Source organism: Achroia grisella, unplaced genomic scaffold, assembly GCF_030625045.1.
Source record: "Achroia grisella isolate CSIRO2021 unplaced genomic scaffold, CSIRO_AGI_Agris_v1 utg57993, whole genome shotgun sequence".
NCBI classification, from domain to species: domain Eukaryota; kingdom Metazoa; phylum Arthropoda; class Insecta; order Lepidoptera; family Pyralidae; genus Achroia; species Achroia grisella.
The window spans coordinates 1,612-14,789 of NW_026712950.1; the positions used below are offsets into that span (position 1 = coordinate 1,612).

Genomic DNA, 13,178 nt, shown 5'->3' on the forward strand with positions numbered 1-13,178 from the left:
GTACACCCTCCGCACCCCTCCTCGAGGACCGCGATCGCCGCTGCGTTGCGCTGCGCACCGCAGCCGCGACCGCGTATCGCCTCCGCGCCGGGCGCAGGCGGCGCCGACGGAGCGACGGCACCGTCTCGCCCGGTGCCCCGACACGGGCAGGGCCACACACACACTGACACGCCAACAGCGACCATATTCAGCCGTCGGCGGTCTGACCGCCGATGTTAGTTGTGTTATCATCGGCGGCCCCACACAAACGTACATACCCCGGGTCGCGAGGCGTTCCCCTGGATTGTATCCTCTGGGCGGGCACAGCAGCGTTAAACGTTACTGCGCCCGCTGCCCCGATAAAGGGGGGCCACACACACGCATGCATTCACACAAAATCCTTCCCCTCCAGGCCGACCGCGCGAGCCCGGGACACCCGAATAACGGGGGCGCCGGCCACGCGTGCCCGACCCGCCCCGCTCCGCCGACCGTCCGAAAGCGGACGCAAGGCAAGAGAGAGGGTGAAGGGAGGGAAGACCTACGCCGGACGGACAGACGGGCACTGTGTGTCCATCGCCTCCGGCCCCTCTCCGGAACGCACCGTAGCACGGTCCTCGCTAGCGCGACATCGCGTCCCGCCCACCTCATGGTTGGCCTCTTGGCCAGCCACTGCACAGTGGAGGCAGCGAGCCGCCGCGGAACATGAAGGAGCACTGTGCCCTTCCTGTCCGCAGCGGAAACACCTACCACTGTACCGTATCCTCCTATTGCACCTGCGCCCGGTATGACCAGGGAGCAGGCAACAATAGCACCTCATAGGCCTCGTCTTTAGCAGCTCCACCCGAACCGCCATCCAGCCGACCATAAGCCGACCTGCCTCACTCAGCCTTTTCGCCGCCGCCACAGGACAGCGAACAAAGGCGTTGCCGCTTCCGGAGGGGCCACGATGAATGTCCCCAACACGGACAGACGCCGCAGTGCACCCTCCGGCACGGACAACCGCGTCCACCACATCAGGCACCGAAACCGAGTCATCCAGGTTCCAGATGCGCAAGTCCACCACCTTGTCCGGTCGACTGACCCTAACGTCCTCACCAGTCACCACTCATCTCACTCTCTCCACTAGGGAGCCCGCCTTATCGTCACTAGTGGCTGCCGGGAGCTGTAACAGCCGCGCACCGGTAGCCGTAACCCTCAACTTCACTGCATCTATGCCTAGGTCGGAAATGTCTACCCTGTCCTTCACATCTTTAAGCACTGAGGCGTAAGTTACGCCTCTGGCCTCGGCCTCCGGCTGTATATCGATCACTACAACCGAGGACCGAGGCACGCGTAGTCTGTTCGGCGCACGTGCCTGCCTACCTACATCCCGTCGAACGGGAGCTGTCTCGTCCTTATTCGCCGCCGCCGCCGCCGCCGCCGCGTCTCCGCGGGCGGCGGGCGGGGGGCGCGGCGGAGCGGGCGGTGCGCCGCGTCGCGGTGCCGTCGTCTGCAGCGGGGCCGCGGCGGCGCGCGGCCGCGCGGTTATGCCACCTTCAATAGCGCTCAGTCGCCGGTCCAGTTCCCCGAAACGGGAATCTAGGACGGCTTCTAAGCGCGACATCGCAGCAGTGTCGAGAGCGCGCGGCGGGTCGTCCGCGGGGGGGTCAGGAGGCGCACTATAACGCGCCTCCAGTTCCGCCCTCAGACTCCTCAACTCGTCACACTTCTTGTCCACTGTTTTTTGCAACTCGTCCCTCTCAGTAGTGAGAGACGCACAGTCCGTCGACAACTTATCACACACTTCCTTGAGCTGTGTAATACGCTTGCGCGAGGCGTACCTTCTCGCCTCTAGCACAGCGTACTCACTAGCTACTTCCTCACCTTTTATTGTCACTTCCTCAGATTCTAAGTCCGATTCGAACAACGTCTGTATATTGCAGAAGAGCTCTGCGACACCATCGGCAGCTTCCATAGTGGCTTTCACGACCTCTTCCCGGGCTGTGGAGCTCATCCTCACCTTCTCCAGCACGGTTTTCACCGTCGCTGGCATTTCCATTACCGGCTGTAAGCTGGTATGGACTTCTGCCGTTACCTTCCTAAGAAGTGAACGGCTGAATACCTTCAACAAGTCAGCAACGGAGTCAGAAAACTCAGTACATTGCTGAAGGCCTTCTTCAGTCATCACCACCTTCCGCTTCCCTTCTGCGGCCGAGCTACCGGACTCGTCGGCGGATGATGCACCGTGAGGGTTCACCCTCATTCGCTTCGATCCCTTAACCGATGTTTTTTTAAACATCGTGATCACACACAGTAAAACACAAAAACACAAAATCACGGGTCCTATCCCTAACGTCACTATACAGTAAGCGTACTGACCTACTTACGTCAAAAACATGTCAGAACATGTTTTATTTCACAATATGTATGAAATAGACTGCCTAGTAACAGCACCGAGGCAGCGGCGGGTCGCGGGGACCCGACCGGCGCCACAGAGGACCGCGACACGCGACACGCGACAGAGCAACCGTACACACGTCCGCACGCCACGGCAGCTCAAACGCGACTCCAGGCCAGGGGATGTAGGCCCCATCTCGTTTTGTGGTTAGGGCGACCATCAACCTTTTTTTTTTTTTTTTTTTTCACGTGTGGAAAATCTTCAAAAGACCGTCACCCCGCCGGAGGGATGGCGAGGTGGTGTGTGGGTCTTGTACCCACTAAAAAACCACACGGTGTACCTACGAGCGCCTATGCCGGAGCCAGGGGATCGCGAGTGCATTCTACCCCAGCTCCGACGGCGACGGCCCGCCCTGTAGATGTTGTAGGGCAGGCCCCATCTCGTTTTGTGGTTAGGGCGACCTATTTCGCCCTACTCCATTGTGGAGGCGTGTGGGTACACGCGCACACCTCCAGTGGGGGATAGAGGGGGGCGGAGGGATACGCCTTAGGCCCATCAAGGCCCATCAACCTAACCTAACCTAACCTAACCTTTTTTTTTTTTTTTTTTTTTCGAGGGGAAATGTTCAAAACAGAACCGTCCGTCTTTATGAGAGGGTACGGACGGATACTGTGGGACTTGACCCACCAAAACCCCCCGGTGTTCCTTCGCACCACGAAAATCCGCCGGACGCACGGGAGCATAATATTCGTCCGCACGCCGGCCGCGTTCTCCATGACAGAGCCGCCTCCGAGTGTGGGTTACGGGGACCACTCCGTACCCACCCTCCACGGACCACTCCTCGCCAATGAGCTTTGGATGCCCCCACATCCGCCGCTCTGAGGGTCCAGAAAAGAGTGTTGGGGCCTAGGGCGTAAACCACCGCCTTCGGCCCCCCACCAGTAGGCCGCGGCCGCGCCTGCGTCGCACTAAGCACCCCAGGCGAGACCACGTATCGCCACGCTAGGCTGGGCGGCGCTGAAGGCACCGCCCCGCCCGGTGCCCCGACAGGTCGGGGCCAACACGCACACAAGGCCGACAATGACGTCAAACGGCTGACGTGGTCGGCAATGTCCGCCGGGCCGCGTGAAGCGCAACCCGGGGGCTCTCTCCGGACGAGCGCAGCGGCGCGAGCGTCACTGCGCCCGTTGCCCCAATTCAGGGCCCACACACACACAACACGCACACAGGCATTCACACACGCACGCCCCATACCCCGCGGCAGCGCGCGCGCGGCCGTAACCCCCGCTGACGGGGGCGCCGGCCGCGCGCGCCCAGTAACCTTTTTTTTTTTTTTTTTTAACGAGGGGAAAGGTTTCAATACCGAAACGTCCGCCTTTATGAAGGGGAGCGGACGAATACTGTGGGACTGGACGAATCCGACCCACCAAAACCCCTCGGTGTTCCTCCATGAACCACGAAAGACGCCTTCGTGCGGGTTCGCATTTGCATTCGACCGCACTCCGGCCGCGGGTCTCCAGTGAAGGAGCCGCCGAAGTTGGGCGCGGGGACCACTCCACGCCCACACTCCACGGATCACTCGCCTCCTGGGAACTTCGGATGCCCCTACATCCTCCGCTCCGAGTGTCCAAGTTGGGGCTTCGGGTGAAAAATACACCTTCCGCCCCCCACGCAAAGGCCGCGATCGCCGCTGCGTTGCGCTAGAAGCGCATCGCAGCCGCGACCGCGTATAGCCTTCCCGTCGGACGGAAGCGGTCCTGAAGGCACCGCTCCGCCCGGTGCCCCGACGGGTCGGGGCGACACACGCATACTTACCTTCGGCGACGTACTCCCTGCGCCGTCAGCAGTCTGCCCACCAAGCCGCACCAAGGCGCAGCCCGGGGATGTCCTCCGCAGATAGGACTCCCGATCTTAACATGTTAAAATCGGGAGCTGCCTACTCGTGAATACTTACCCAGATTCGCGATGCGCCTCCGGGACCGTATCCTCCGTAAGCACTACCGCGCCACACGGTTAAACCGTAGGCGCCGGTAGTGTTGCCTCCTCGAGTGTTGCCCAGCGTCCGACGACGCCTAGCAACGATCCTCCCGCTGTCTTCTCACGCCGCGTCGACTCCGTCGTCTGCGGGCGCTCCTCGCCCGGACGACGTCCTCCTCGTCGACAGCCGCGCCGACCGCCAGAGGTTTTTTATAGAGGTTGTCTCCTCGCAGCCCCGGGCGAACCCAGGGCCCCCGTTCTCACACTGGGCGGACGACCACTGTCATCACACCCAGTGCAAGTTTACGGTATGAAGATACACTCGCAGTCTTCGGCAGAGACAACTTCGTCGTCTACGGGCACTCTCCACACAACTCCGTCCTCCTCATAACTCTGACCCGACCGCGAGCGGTTTTTTATAGAGGTTGGCTCCTCGCAGCCCCGGGCGAACCCAGGACCCCCGCTCTCACACTAAGTGGACGACCTCCTGTCATCAACACCCAGTGCAAGTTTGCGGTGTGAGTCAGTCCGGCTATGCGCAAGGCACCACCGGACCCGACCCGAATGCTTCGCTCACGGCCTGGACGGGTCCCGGTTGGGGTCAGGACCCATTGTCCTAGCCGCTCGCGTCGCCCTCTCGCCGAAATCGGCCTAGGTGGCACGCCACCATAATTGGACGGGCGCCGTTAAACAGCGCCCACCCCCTACTCGCCGGGCTACTGGCCGACATAGTAGCAGTATCCCGAAGGAACGTCTACTATCCCGCCCGGGGCGTACCAGAACCAAACCATTGCTCGGCCACCGTTCCCCGCGGACGTATCCACGAGGATGGGGAAGCCTCCCAATGGCAGGCCCATACTAGGAGGTTGCCCGACCACACGCCCCAACCTAACCTAACCTAACCTTTTTTTTTTTTTTTTTTTTTTTTTTTTTTTTTTTTTTTTTTTTTTTTTTTATCGTGTGGAAAAATCTTCAAAAGACCGTCACCCCGCCGGAGGGATGGCGAGGTGGTGTGTGGGGCTTGTACCCACTAAAAAACCACACGGTATACCTCGAGGTGCCGTGGGCCGAAGTCCGGGGTTCGCACTTGGCACTCTACCCAGACTTCGGCGGCTTGGCCTGTCCTGTAGATGTTGTAGGACAGGCCCCCTCTCTCTGGTTAGGGTGCTATGCCTTGCACCCTACCTTCTCGTGGAGGCGCGTGGGTACACGCGCACGCCTCCAGGGGCCTGGTTGTGGGGTGATGCCTCCCTCAAGGCATGCACCCCGGCCCCCGTGGGGGGTAGACTCGGGACGGAGTTGGGCTCGTCCCGACGTCTACGCCTGGTCCTCCGGCGGCGGATCATTGGGGCGGAAGGATCATACTCCCGGTCCCTCTCCGCCGCCTCCTTCTGCGAAATAACTTCTTCGCAGAAGGTGAGTACTGCCAGCCACGACCCCTCGCTCCTAACCATTGCCCGAACTATATTCGGCAGCGAGAGGTCGGCCCCCACTTCCGCGACCAAGACGCGGCGCTCCTCTGCGAATGCAGGGCACTCCTCCAGAACATGCTGCGCCGTGTCTTGGTCGCATCCGCACTGGTGACACATTGTCGTCGGCTCCCTCCGTGCGACATTACACAGGTACCGCCCGAAACACCCATGTCCGGACAGCACCTGCGTAAGTCGATAGGTCAGCGGCCATCGTCGCCTGCCCATCCATTCTTTGAGATCTGGTCGGACAGCCTCGACGGTCCTCAGGCCGGCCGTAGGGTTGGCCAGCCTTTCTTCCCATTTCTCCCTGAGGACACGTCGGAGGTGGGATCTCCGTTCCCCGAGTTCCACTCCGGAGGGCTCCCTTCCTTGGGCCCTCTCGTCCGCACGCCATTGGTACAATGACGCGCGGGATTCCGCTACGAGGTCCCAAGGTGGGGAGCCCGCTAGCAGACACGCCGCCTCTCTCGAGACGGTGCGGTACCCTCTGATGACCCTTATGGCCATTGCTCGCTGCGGACGCAGGAGCAAGGCCATATTCCCCCTGGACAGGGCCCCATACCATATAGGGGCCCCGTATAGGGCCATCGATTGTACCACACCCATGTAGAGGCGGCGACAATTGTCCCCCGGCCCCCGATGTTAGGCAGCAGCCAGCTTAAAGCGCCAGCCGCCGCCATAAGACGGGGAGCCAGGTTCTTGAAGTGGAACCGGAAACCCCAGCGACTATCGAGGTCAAGCCCTAAGTACCTAATATGTGGCTTGACCTCGAGCCTATGACCGCTGACCACGATATGGGCTCCTGGTGGCGGCGCACGTCGGGGCCCATGGAAACAAAGGACCTCCGACTTCTCGAGCGCCACCTGGAGCCCTAACCTCCTGATTCTGCCGACGACAAGTGCCACACTGGCGGTAGCAAGACGGGCAGCCTCCCTGTAGTCCCGCCCGCGGGACGTTACCAGCGTGTCGTCCGCATAGCAGACTACGCTGGTCCCGTCGAGCAAGGCGCCCCGCAGATTCCAGTCATACCCGATGTTCCACAGGACCGGACCCAGAACCGATCCCTGTGGAACACCGCGCTGCATCTCCCTCTCAATCACGGTGCCGTTCCGCCCGATACACACAATTTTCCTGTCCTGGAAGTAGGCCCCGATCACCTCCCGAAGGTAGGGAGGCACTTGATGATATTTGAGTGCCTCCCTAACACAGTCGAAGGGGAGGGTGTTGAAGGCGTTTTTGATGTCGAGAGACACCGCCAACAACACCCCCCGTTGGGAGACCACCTCATCCGAGAGGGCACGAACCTGTGAGATCGCATCGATCGTGGATCGGCCCCCTCGGAACCCGAATTGGTTCGGGGATAGATCAGGGCCTACCTGAACCAAGTGCTTGACGAGGCGGCGTACTATTATCCTCTCGAATAGTTTGCCGACCTCGTCAAGAAGGACAATCGGGCGGAACGCCGAGGGAGATACGGAATCCGCAGGGCGCCCCTCCTTGCGGAGCAGGACTACTCTGCCCGTCTTCCACTTCTTGGGAAATCGCCCCGACTCCATGCACTCATTGAAGAGGCTAAGGAGTCGGTCCCCAAGGGCACCTAGGGCCAGATACAGAGCCCGGCCGGGAACACCATCAGGCCCCGGGGCAGTTTTCTTGCCCCGGAGCTTGTCCACGGCCGCGGAGAACTCTTCCGTCGTTATCGACGGAACCCCAACTTCCCCTTGGGTGCCGGCGCCGTCTTCTTCCATTTGACGGCTGCGCGGCACCATAGGAGGGGGTGTGAACTCTGACTGCTCTGGGAACAGAGCTGTCAACACCCCCTCCAATTGTTGGGGCTGGAGACTCTCTGCCACGGGAGGCGCCCAAGGGCGAAGTTTGCCCCTTGCACTCCTATATGGGCGCCCCCATGGATCTCTTTTAAGAGTCTCCAGGAGTTCCTCCCTGGCTCTTTCTTTGGCCCTGCTGATGGCGAGCTGCAGCGCTTTCTTCTTCTCACTGTAGTGCGCCCGCAGCTCTGCTTCCATAGCGGCGTCACGGCCCCGCCTGAGTCGGCGGTGCCTGGTGTACTGGCGTCTAGCGGCCATGCTCTCCACTCGCAAGGCCGCTATCTCTTCAGACCACCAGTACACCTGACGCCTAGGAGGGGGGGGGCGGGCCGGGGCATGGCCGCATCACAGATGCGGGTCATGGCACCCCCGAGCCAATTGGCCTCCTCCTCAACCTCCACAGGCCTGGATGGTATTTGAAACCAGGCCTGGACTATGGAAGCTTCCACCAGTACGTCTTTTTTAAGACGTCTCGATGCCCATTTGGGGAACGCCGAAGTGTCACTCTCTGAGCGGTCCGGGTGCGGAGCTCCGGACGAGGGGAGAATGTCGAACCTTATGTAGCGATGGTCCGACAGGCTCTCCACCTCGTCCATCACCTGCCAGCCCCGCACCCTGTGCGCGATGGCTGGACTGGCAAGGGAGATGTCCACTATAGACTCCCCCTGCCATCGCACACAAGTGGCGACCGACCCCACGTTTAGGATTGAAAGGCCGGACGCCACCGCCCAGTCCTCTAGGACCTCGCCTCGTATCGTCGTGATGGGGGAGCCCCAAGCCGTAGACTTGGCATTGAGGTCCCCCATGACGAGCACGGAACGGGCTGGGTGCACACTCATTGCAATTCCCAGCCCGTCCAAGTATTCCTCGAACTCGGCGAGAGTCCTATTGGGAGAGAAGTACACTCCGACGACGGCGATTTCCCCCCAACTCACACCTACGTACCCTGGGCCCCTGAAGAGGGGCGAACAGGGTGGGGAGACAGAACTCCCCCCTGTACGGTGGACGGCCACGAGGCCGTCGTAGTCGCCGAACCAATTGTCAGAGGTCGGAACTCTGTAAGGTTCGGCGACTACCACCACATCTGCCTGCCACTCCGCCGCGGTTTGCAGTAGGAGGTCCTGCGCCGCGGCGGTGTGGTTGATATTTGCCTGGAGGAGGTGAATGGCCATAATTATATGTCCATTTCCTCCTCCAGCTCAGCCCAACTATTATTAGTCGGGACGGCGGCGGTCGCAGGTGGTGCGGGTGCCGGCCCCCTCTTGGCTTTACTTTGCCTGTTTGGGGAGCAGTTTTTACTCCCCATCCAATGATCCGCCGGCTTGCCTGCCTCCCGGCAGATGACGCAACTCGGGGCTGCTGTGCAGCCGGCGGCTTTGTGGCCCGGTTTGCTGCATCTGAAGCAGAGGCCACTGCGGTCCCCCTCGTGCGGGCACCGCATCCTTACGTGGCCCGTCTGAAGGCACTTAAAGCACCTCAGCGGCCTCTGCCTCAGGAGCTCGACCGGGGCCGACACCCAACCCACCTTGATGCGGGCTGCCGTAGTGATCTTCTTGACCACTAAGATCGGCGCCCGCACCCAACAAGTGCCCAGTCCCGAGGGGTTTAGGCGGATTTCCCCAGCCTTAACCTCCTCGGGCGCACACTCGCCGTCCCTGGCGACTGCGTGCGTGATGTCCTCGGGGGTGACCGAGTCATCCAGGCCCATTATCCGCATCTCTGCGGTTTTGGTGGGCCTGGAGACCTGTACGGGGTTTTCCCCGAGGACCTCCCTCAGCTTTTGGGCCAACGCGTCGGCCTTTCCCCCGCTCTGGGAGCCCGGGATCTCAAGGATCCTCGCCCCCGTTGCCGCCGACTTGAAGCGGAGCTCCTCTATACCTAGAGAAGCCAGGTCTATTTTCGCCTTGGCCTCTCTAAGTATGCCAGCATAAGTGGCTCCAGCTTTTTCCGCTTCTTGCGGGAGGGCGAGGATAACCGCTGCAGAGCGGGGCGCCTTCAGCTTAGAGGGGGACGGAGCCCCTTTCCCCTTCTTTTGGGAGGACTGGGTCTGACTTTGTGACCCTGTCTTCCCTTTACCCTGGGTCCCGGAGGGGCCAGCCTTCGGCTCCGGGACGCTGGTGGTGCGTCCGTTCTTCCTAACGACGGTGGCCCATGATTCCACCGCCGCCGTGGACTGCTGAGAAGCAGTCGTAGCCTCCGTCTTTTTGGAGGAGGTAGGCTGTGACTGGCCTGCTTTCCCCGCCTTCTTGCGTGACGCCGATTGCGGCGCCTTACTCCCACTGGGTTGGGGGCCTACCCCTGGCCTGATATTGCCCTGCTGGCGGTAGGCCTCTATCTTGTCCCCATTTTGTAGTGGGGGCCGGTACACATAGTCGGGGACTTGGTCATCCATGTCCACCGACACCGGTTGCGGGGCAACCATGCTCCTCTCCTGCCGCATGAGTTCGGCGGTTTGCCGCTCCATCATGCGGCCTACATCCTCCATGATCTGGGACCTAAACGTGTCCCAGTCATTCCCTCTCCTGGGATATGCCCCGTGGTTGTCCACCGGGGTCGGCCTCAAGTTCTCCGGAGGGGGAGCAGCGGCCACCCTGGCCCTGAGCTCCTCATTCTCCTTCCGGAGCTTGTGGAGTTCCGACTCAATGTCGGAGTTCCTCTTCAGAAGAGGCGTCACTGACCTCGGGATGAGGTCCGCATCCAGGGACTCAGCCAGGGAATTCAGCCTTGCCAGTGCACTCTTGATTTGCTTCTGGCAGGTCCCCTTCAAGTTCCCCGACTTCTTCACCACCCCTAGAACCTCCATGGTCTTCTCGACCATTGCCTCCCGCACTTTATGGAGGTGTACTTCTGCCGGGTCGGTGGGGTTCCTGGGGGCCTTTACCCCAGATCGGACAGTACGGGGCTCTGCTGCCTCATCATCCCCTTCAGAGTCGCTTCCTGGGACCCTGAGGAACTCCTTCCTCCGATCTTTGGTCAGAGCCGCTTGACCTAACCTTTTTTTTTTTTTTTTTTTTTTTTTTTTTTTTTTTTTTTTTTTTTTTTTTTTTTTTTTTTTTTTTTTTTTTTTTTTTTTTGACTTGGAGAAAATCCCTCATGGAGACCCGCCGGCCCCGGGGGAAGCCCGCGGGTACTGTGAGACTCCTACTCACTAAAAACTCCAAGATGTCCCTCACCCAACGCCTAAGCCGGAGTCGCGGGATCGATGACATTCTACCGCAACTCCGGCGGCGGTGGCCCACTCTAGCAGCGGGCCCCATCTCTGCGGGTTCCATAGCGGAACCCACTACTTCCCCTCCTCTTCCCTGGGGAAGGCGCGCGGGGACATGCGCGCGACTTCTTCGGGCCTAGTGTGGTGGGGTGGGACCCCCCCCGCGGTCGTCACCCCGGCCCGGTAGCGATCGAGGAGCGGCTAGTTACCGCCCCTACCTCTCTGATCGCCAGGAGGGGGACTGGGCTCGTGGCCCGTCTCCATCCCCTCCTCCTGAACGCTCCTTCGGCCTGGGGCCTGAGTGGCTGGCCGTTTCCCCTTTTTGTTTTTGGGTGGGGTGCAAGATTTAGCACCCACCCAATGGTTCGCCGGGCGACCTAGCGCGGCGCAGATGACGCACCGCGGATCGGCTGTGCATGTTGCTGCACGATGGCCTGCTTCCCCACAACGGTAGCAAAGGCCACTACGATCCTGGGTTTGTGAGCACTGAGTGCTCACATGTCCTTCTTCCAGGCACCGGAAGCATCGCAGCGGCCTTTGCCGCAGCAGTTCCGTACGTGCCGACACCCACCCGATGCGAATATGTTTCGCGGTGGTCGCCTTCTTGATAGCCAGCAGTGGGCCGCGAACCCAACAGGTCCCCATCCCGGAGGAGTTGCGGCGGATCTCACCAACCCGTATTGCGTCCGCCTGGCAATCTCCAGCTTGTGCGACTGCCGCTGCAACCTCATCTGTAGTCGCAGAGTCGTCGAGGCCCATCACACGCATTTCTGCGGTTTTGACGGGCCTTGCCACCTTTGCCATATTCTCCGGGATGAATTCTCGGAGCTTCGATGCCAAGGCGTCGGCTTTTCCGCCGCTGTCGGCTCCAGGAATCTCCAGGATCCTACCGCCGGTGATAGCCTGGCGAAGTCTAAGAGCCTCTATACCTAGAGGGCGGAGGTCCACTCTAGTTTTTGCCTCCAGCAAGATATTTGCGTATGTAACGCCTTCTCTCTCAGCGGCCGGGTCAATGGTTATTACCACCGCCGCAGAGCGGGGCGGTTTTAACTTTGAGGGGGTCGGTATGCTGGGCTTGGTCGGTTTCGACGAGCTCGGCTTAACTCCCTGGCGGCTCGTTGTTGCTGCCGCCTGTCCTTCGGTGACGTTCACCAATTTACCCCGCTTTCCCTTGACAACAGTGGCCCAGGTGGCTTCTGTTGGCGGGGTTGGCTGTGTTGCCGAGGGCGAACTTCTCTCCGCCGGTTGGGAGGCCGTTTTGGCAATCTTCTTGGGCTTCTTTTTACCGCCCTTGGTCTGGGGTTGTGACCCCTGATCGTCTGTCCGTGAGCCACCCGCTTTAGCCTGGGGGACTAAGTCCCGGCTTCCGTCCTCAGTAGCGGGTGGACGTTCTTCTGTCGAGACATGGGGAGCTGGGAGGAGGCGATTTTCGATGCTCGCCAATCGGCCATCGATCATCTCGCCCATACGCCTCACCAGCCTCTCCTCCATGCTGTGGAACACCCGTGGAGATCCAACGGATGCCTCTGTCAATGCCGGTTCTTGTCGCCCGGTCGTAGCTCGCGAACGGGCCACCTCTTTGCGGAGGGCTGCCATTTCGGCGTCAAGGCGCGCGAATTCCTGCCTAAAGCTGGCGATCTTCGCCTTTCCTTCCGCCACCTCTTTCTCGAGACGGGAGTTCGCTGCACGTAGTCGTGCGCACTCGACCGTGTCCGATCGCGTCTTAAGAACCTCCGCCGCTCTACAGATGGAGGCAATGGAGTCTTTGACGTCTTTTACGACCGTCCCTTTTAGGTTTGCCGACTTGCGAATCGCATCCAGCACCCGACTGGCCTCCCTCTCAATTTGCCCTCCGAGCTCGTCCGCAGCCCGTGTCTCCTCATTAAATGAGGGTCTGCGAGAAGCTGTACGTGCCGGGGCCTTTTTTGTTCGCTTAGCCGGCTCCACCACATCAAGTGTCTTTTGGGCCTCTTTTAGGGCCAAGCGGGCCTCTCTAATGCCATAATCATGTGCCGATTCTTCCACATGAGTTGCTTCATCGTCACGTTCGGTGGCCGTAATCCGCGTTAGGCAGACTCTGGCTTCTTTTAAGTCCGAGGTAGTCTCCGTCACAGCTGTTGATATTGCCGCCGGTGGGGCAGCCTTCTTTTTCGGTGGCATCGCTACCGGCTCCGAAAACTTGCCCTCTCCGTGGAAGCGGTACCCGAACTTCTTCCGGGCATCTTCGCCTGTTATAGGGCTCTGGTCGTCCTTTTTAGGGACCGGGGTCGAGCGCCCACTCCAGTCCGACTCTGACTCGGCGTCGGTACGACGCCTTTTTCTTCTCGATGACCTGCGGG

General features: G+C 60.6%; 1 protein-coding gene across 1 annotated transcript; it reads right to left on the reverse strand.

The window, feature by feature from the left end:
• Window positions 1–1,084: 1,084 nt before the first annotated feature.
• Window positions 1,085–2,257, reverse strand: LOC131848740 (uncharacterized). The gene is made up of 2 exons (XM_059198675.1): window positions 1,415–2,257; window positions 1,085–1,273 (listed from the first exon to the last, which is right to left on the reverse strand). Exons 1-2 carry the CDS (start codon window positions 2,255–2,257, stop codon window positions 1,085–1,087), a joined length of 1,032 nt encoding a protein of 343 aa, XP_059054658.1.
• Between the last annotated feature and the right edge of the window lie 10,921 nt (window positions 2,258–13,178).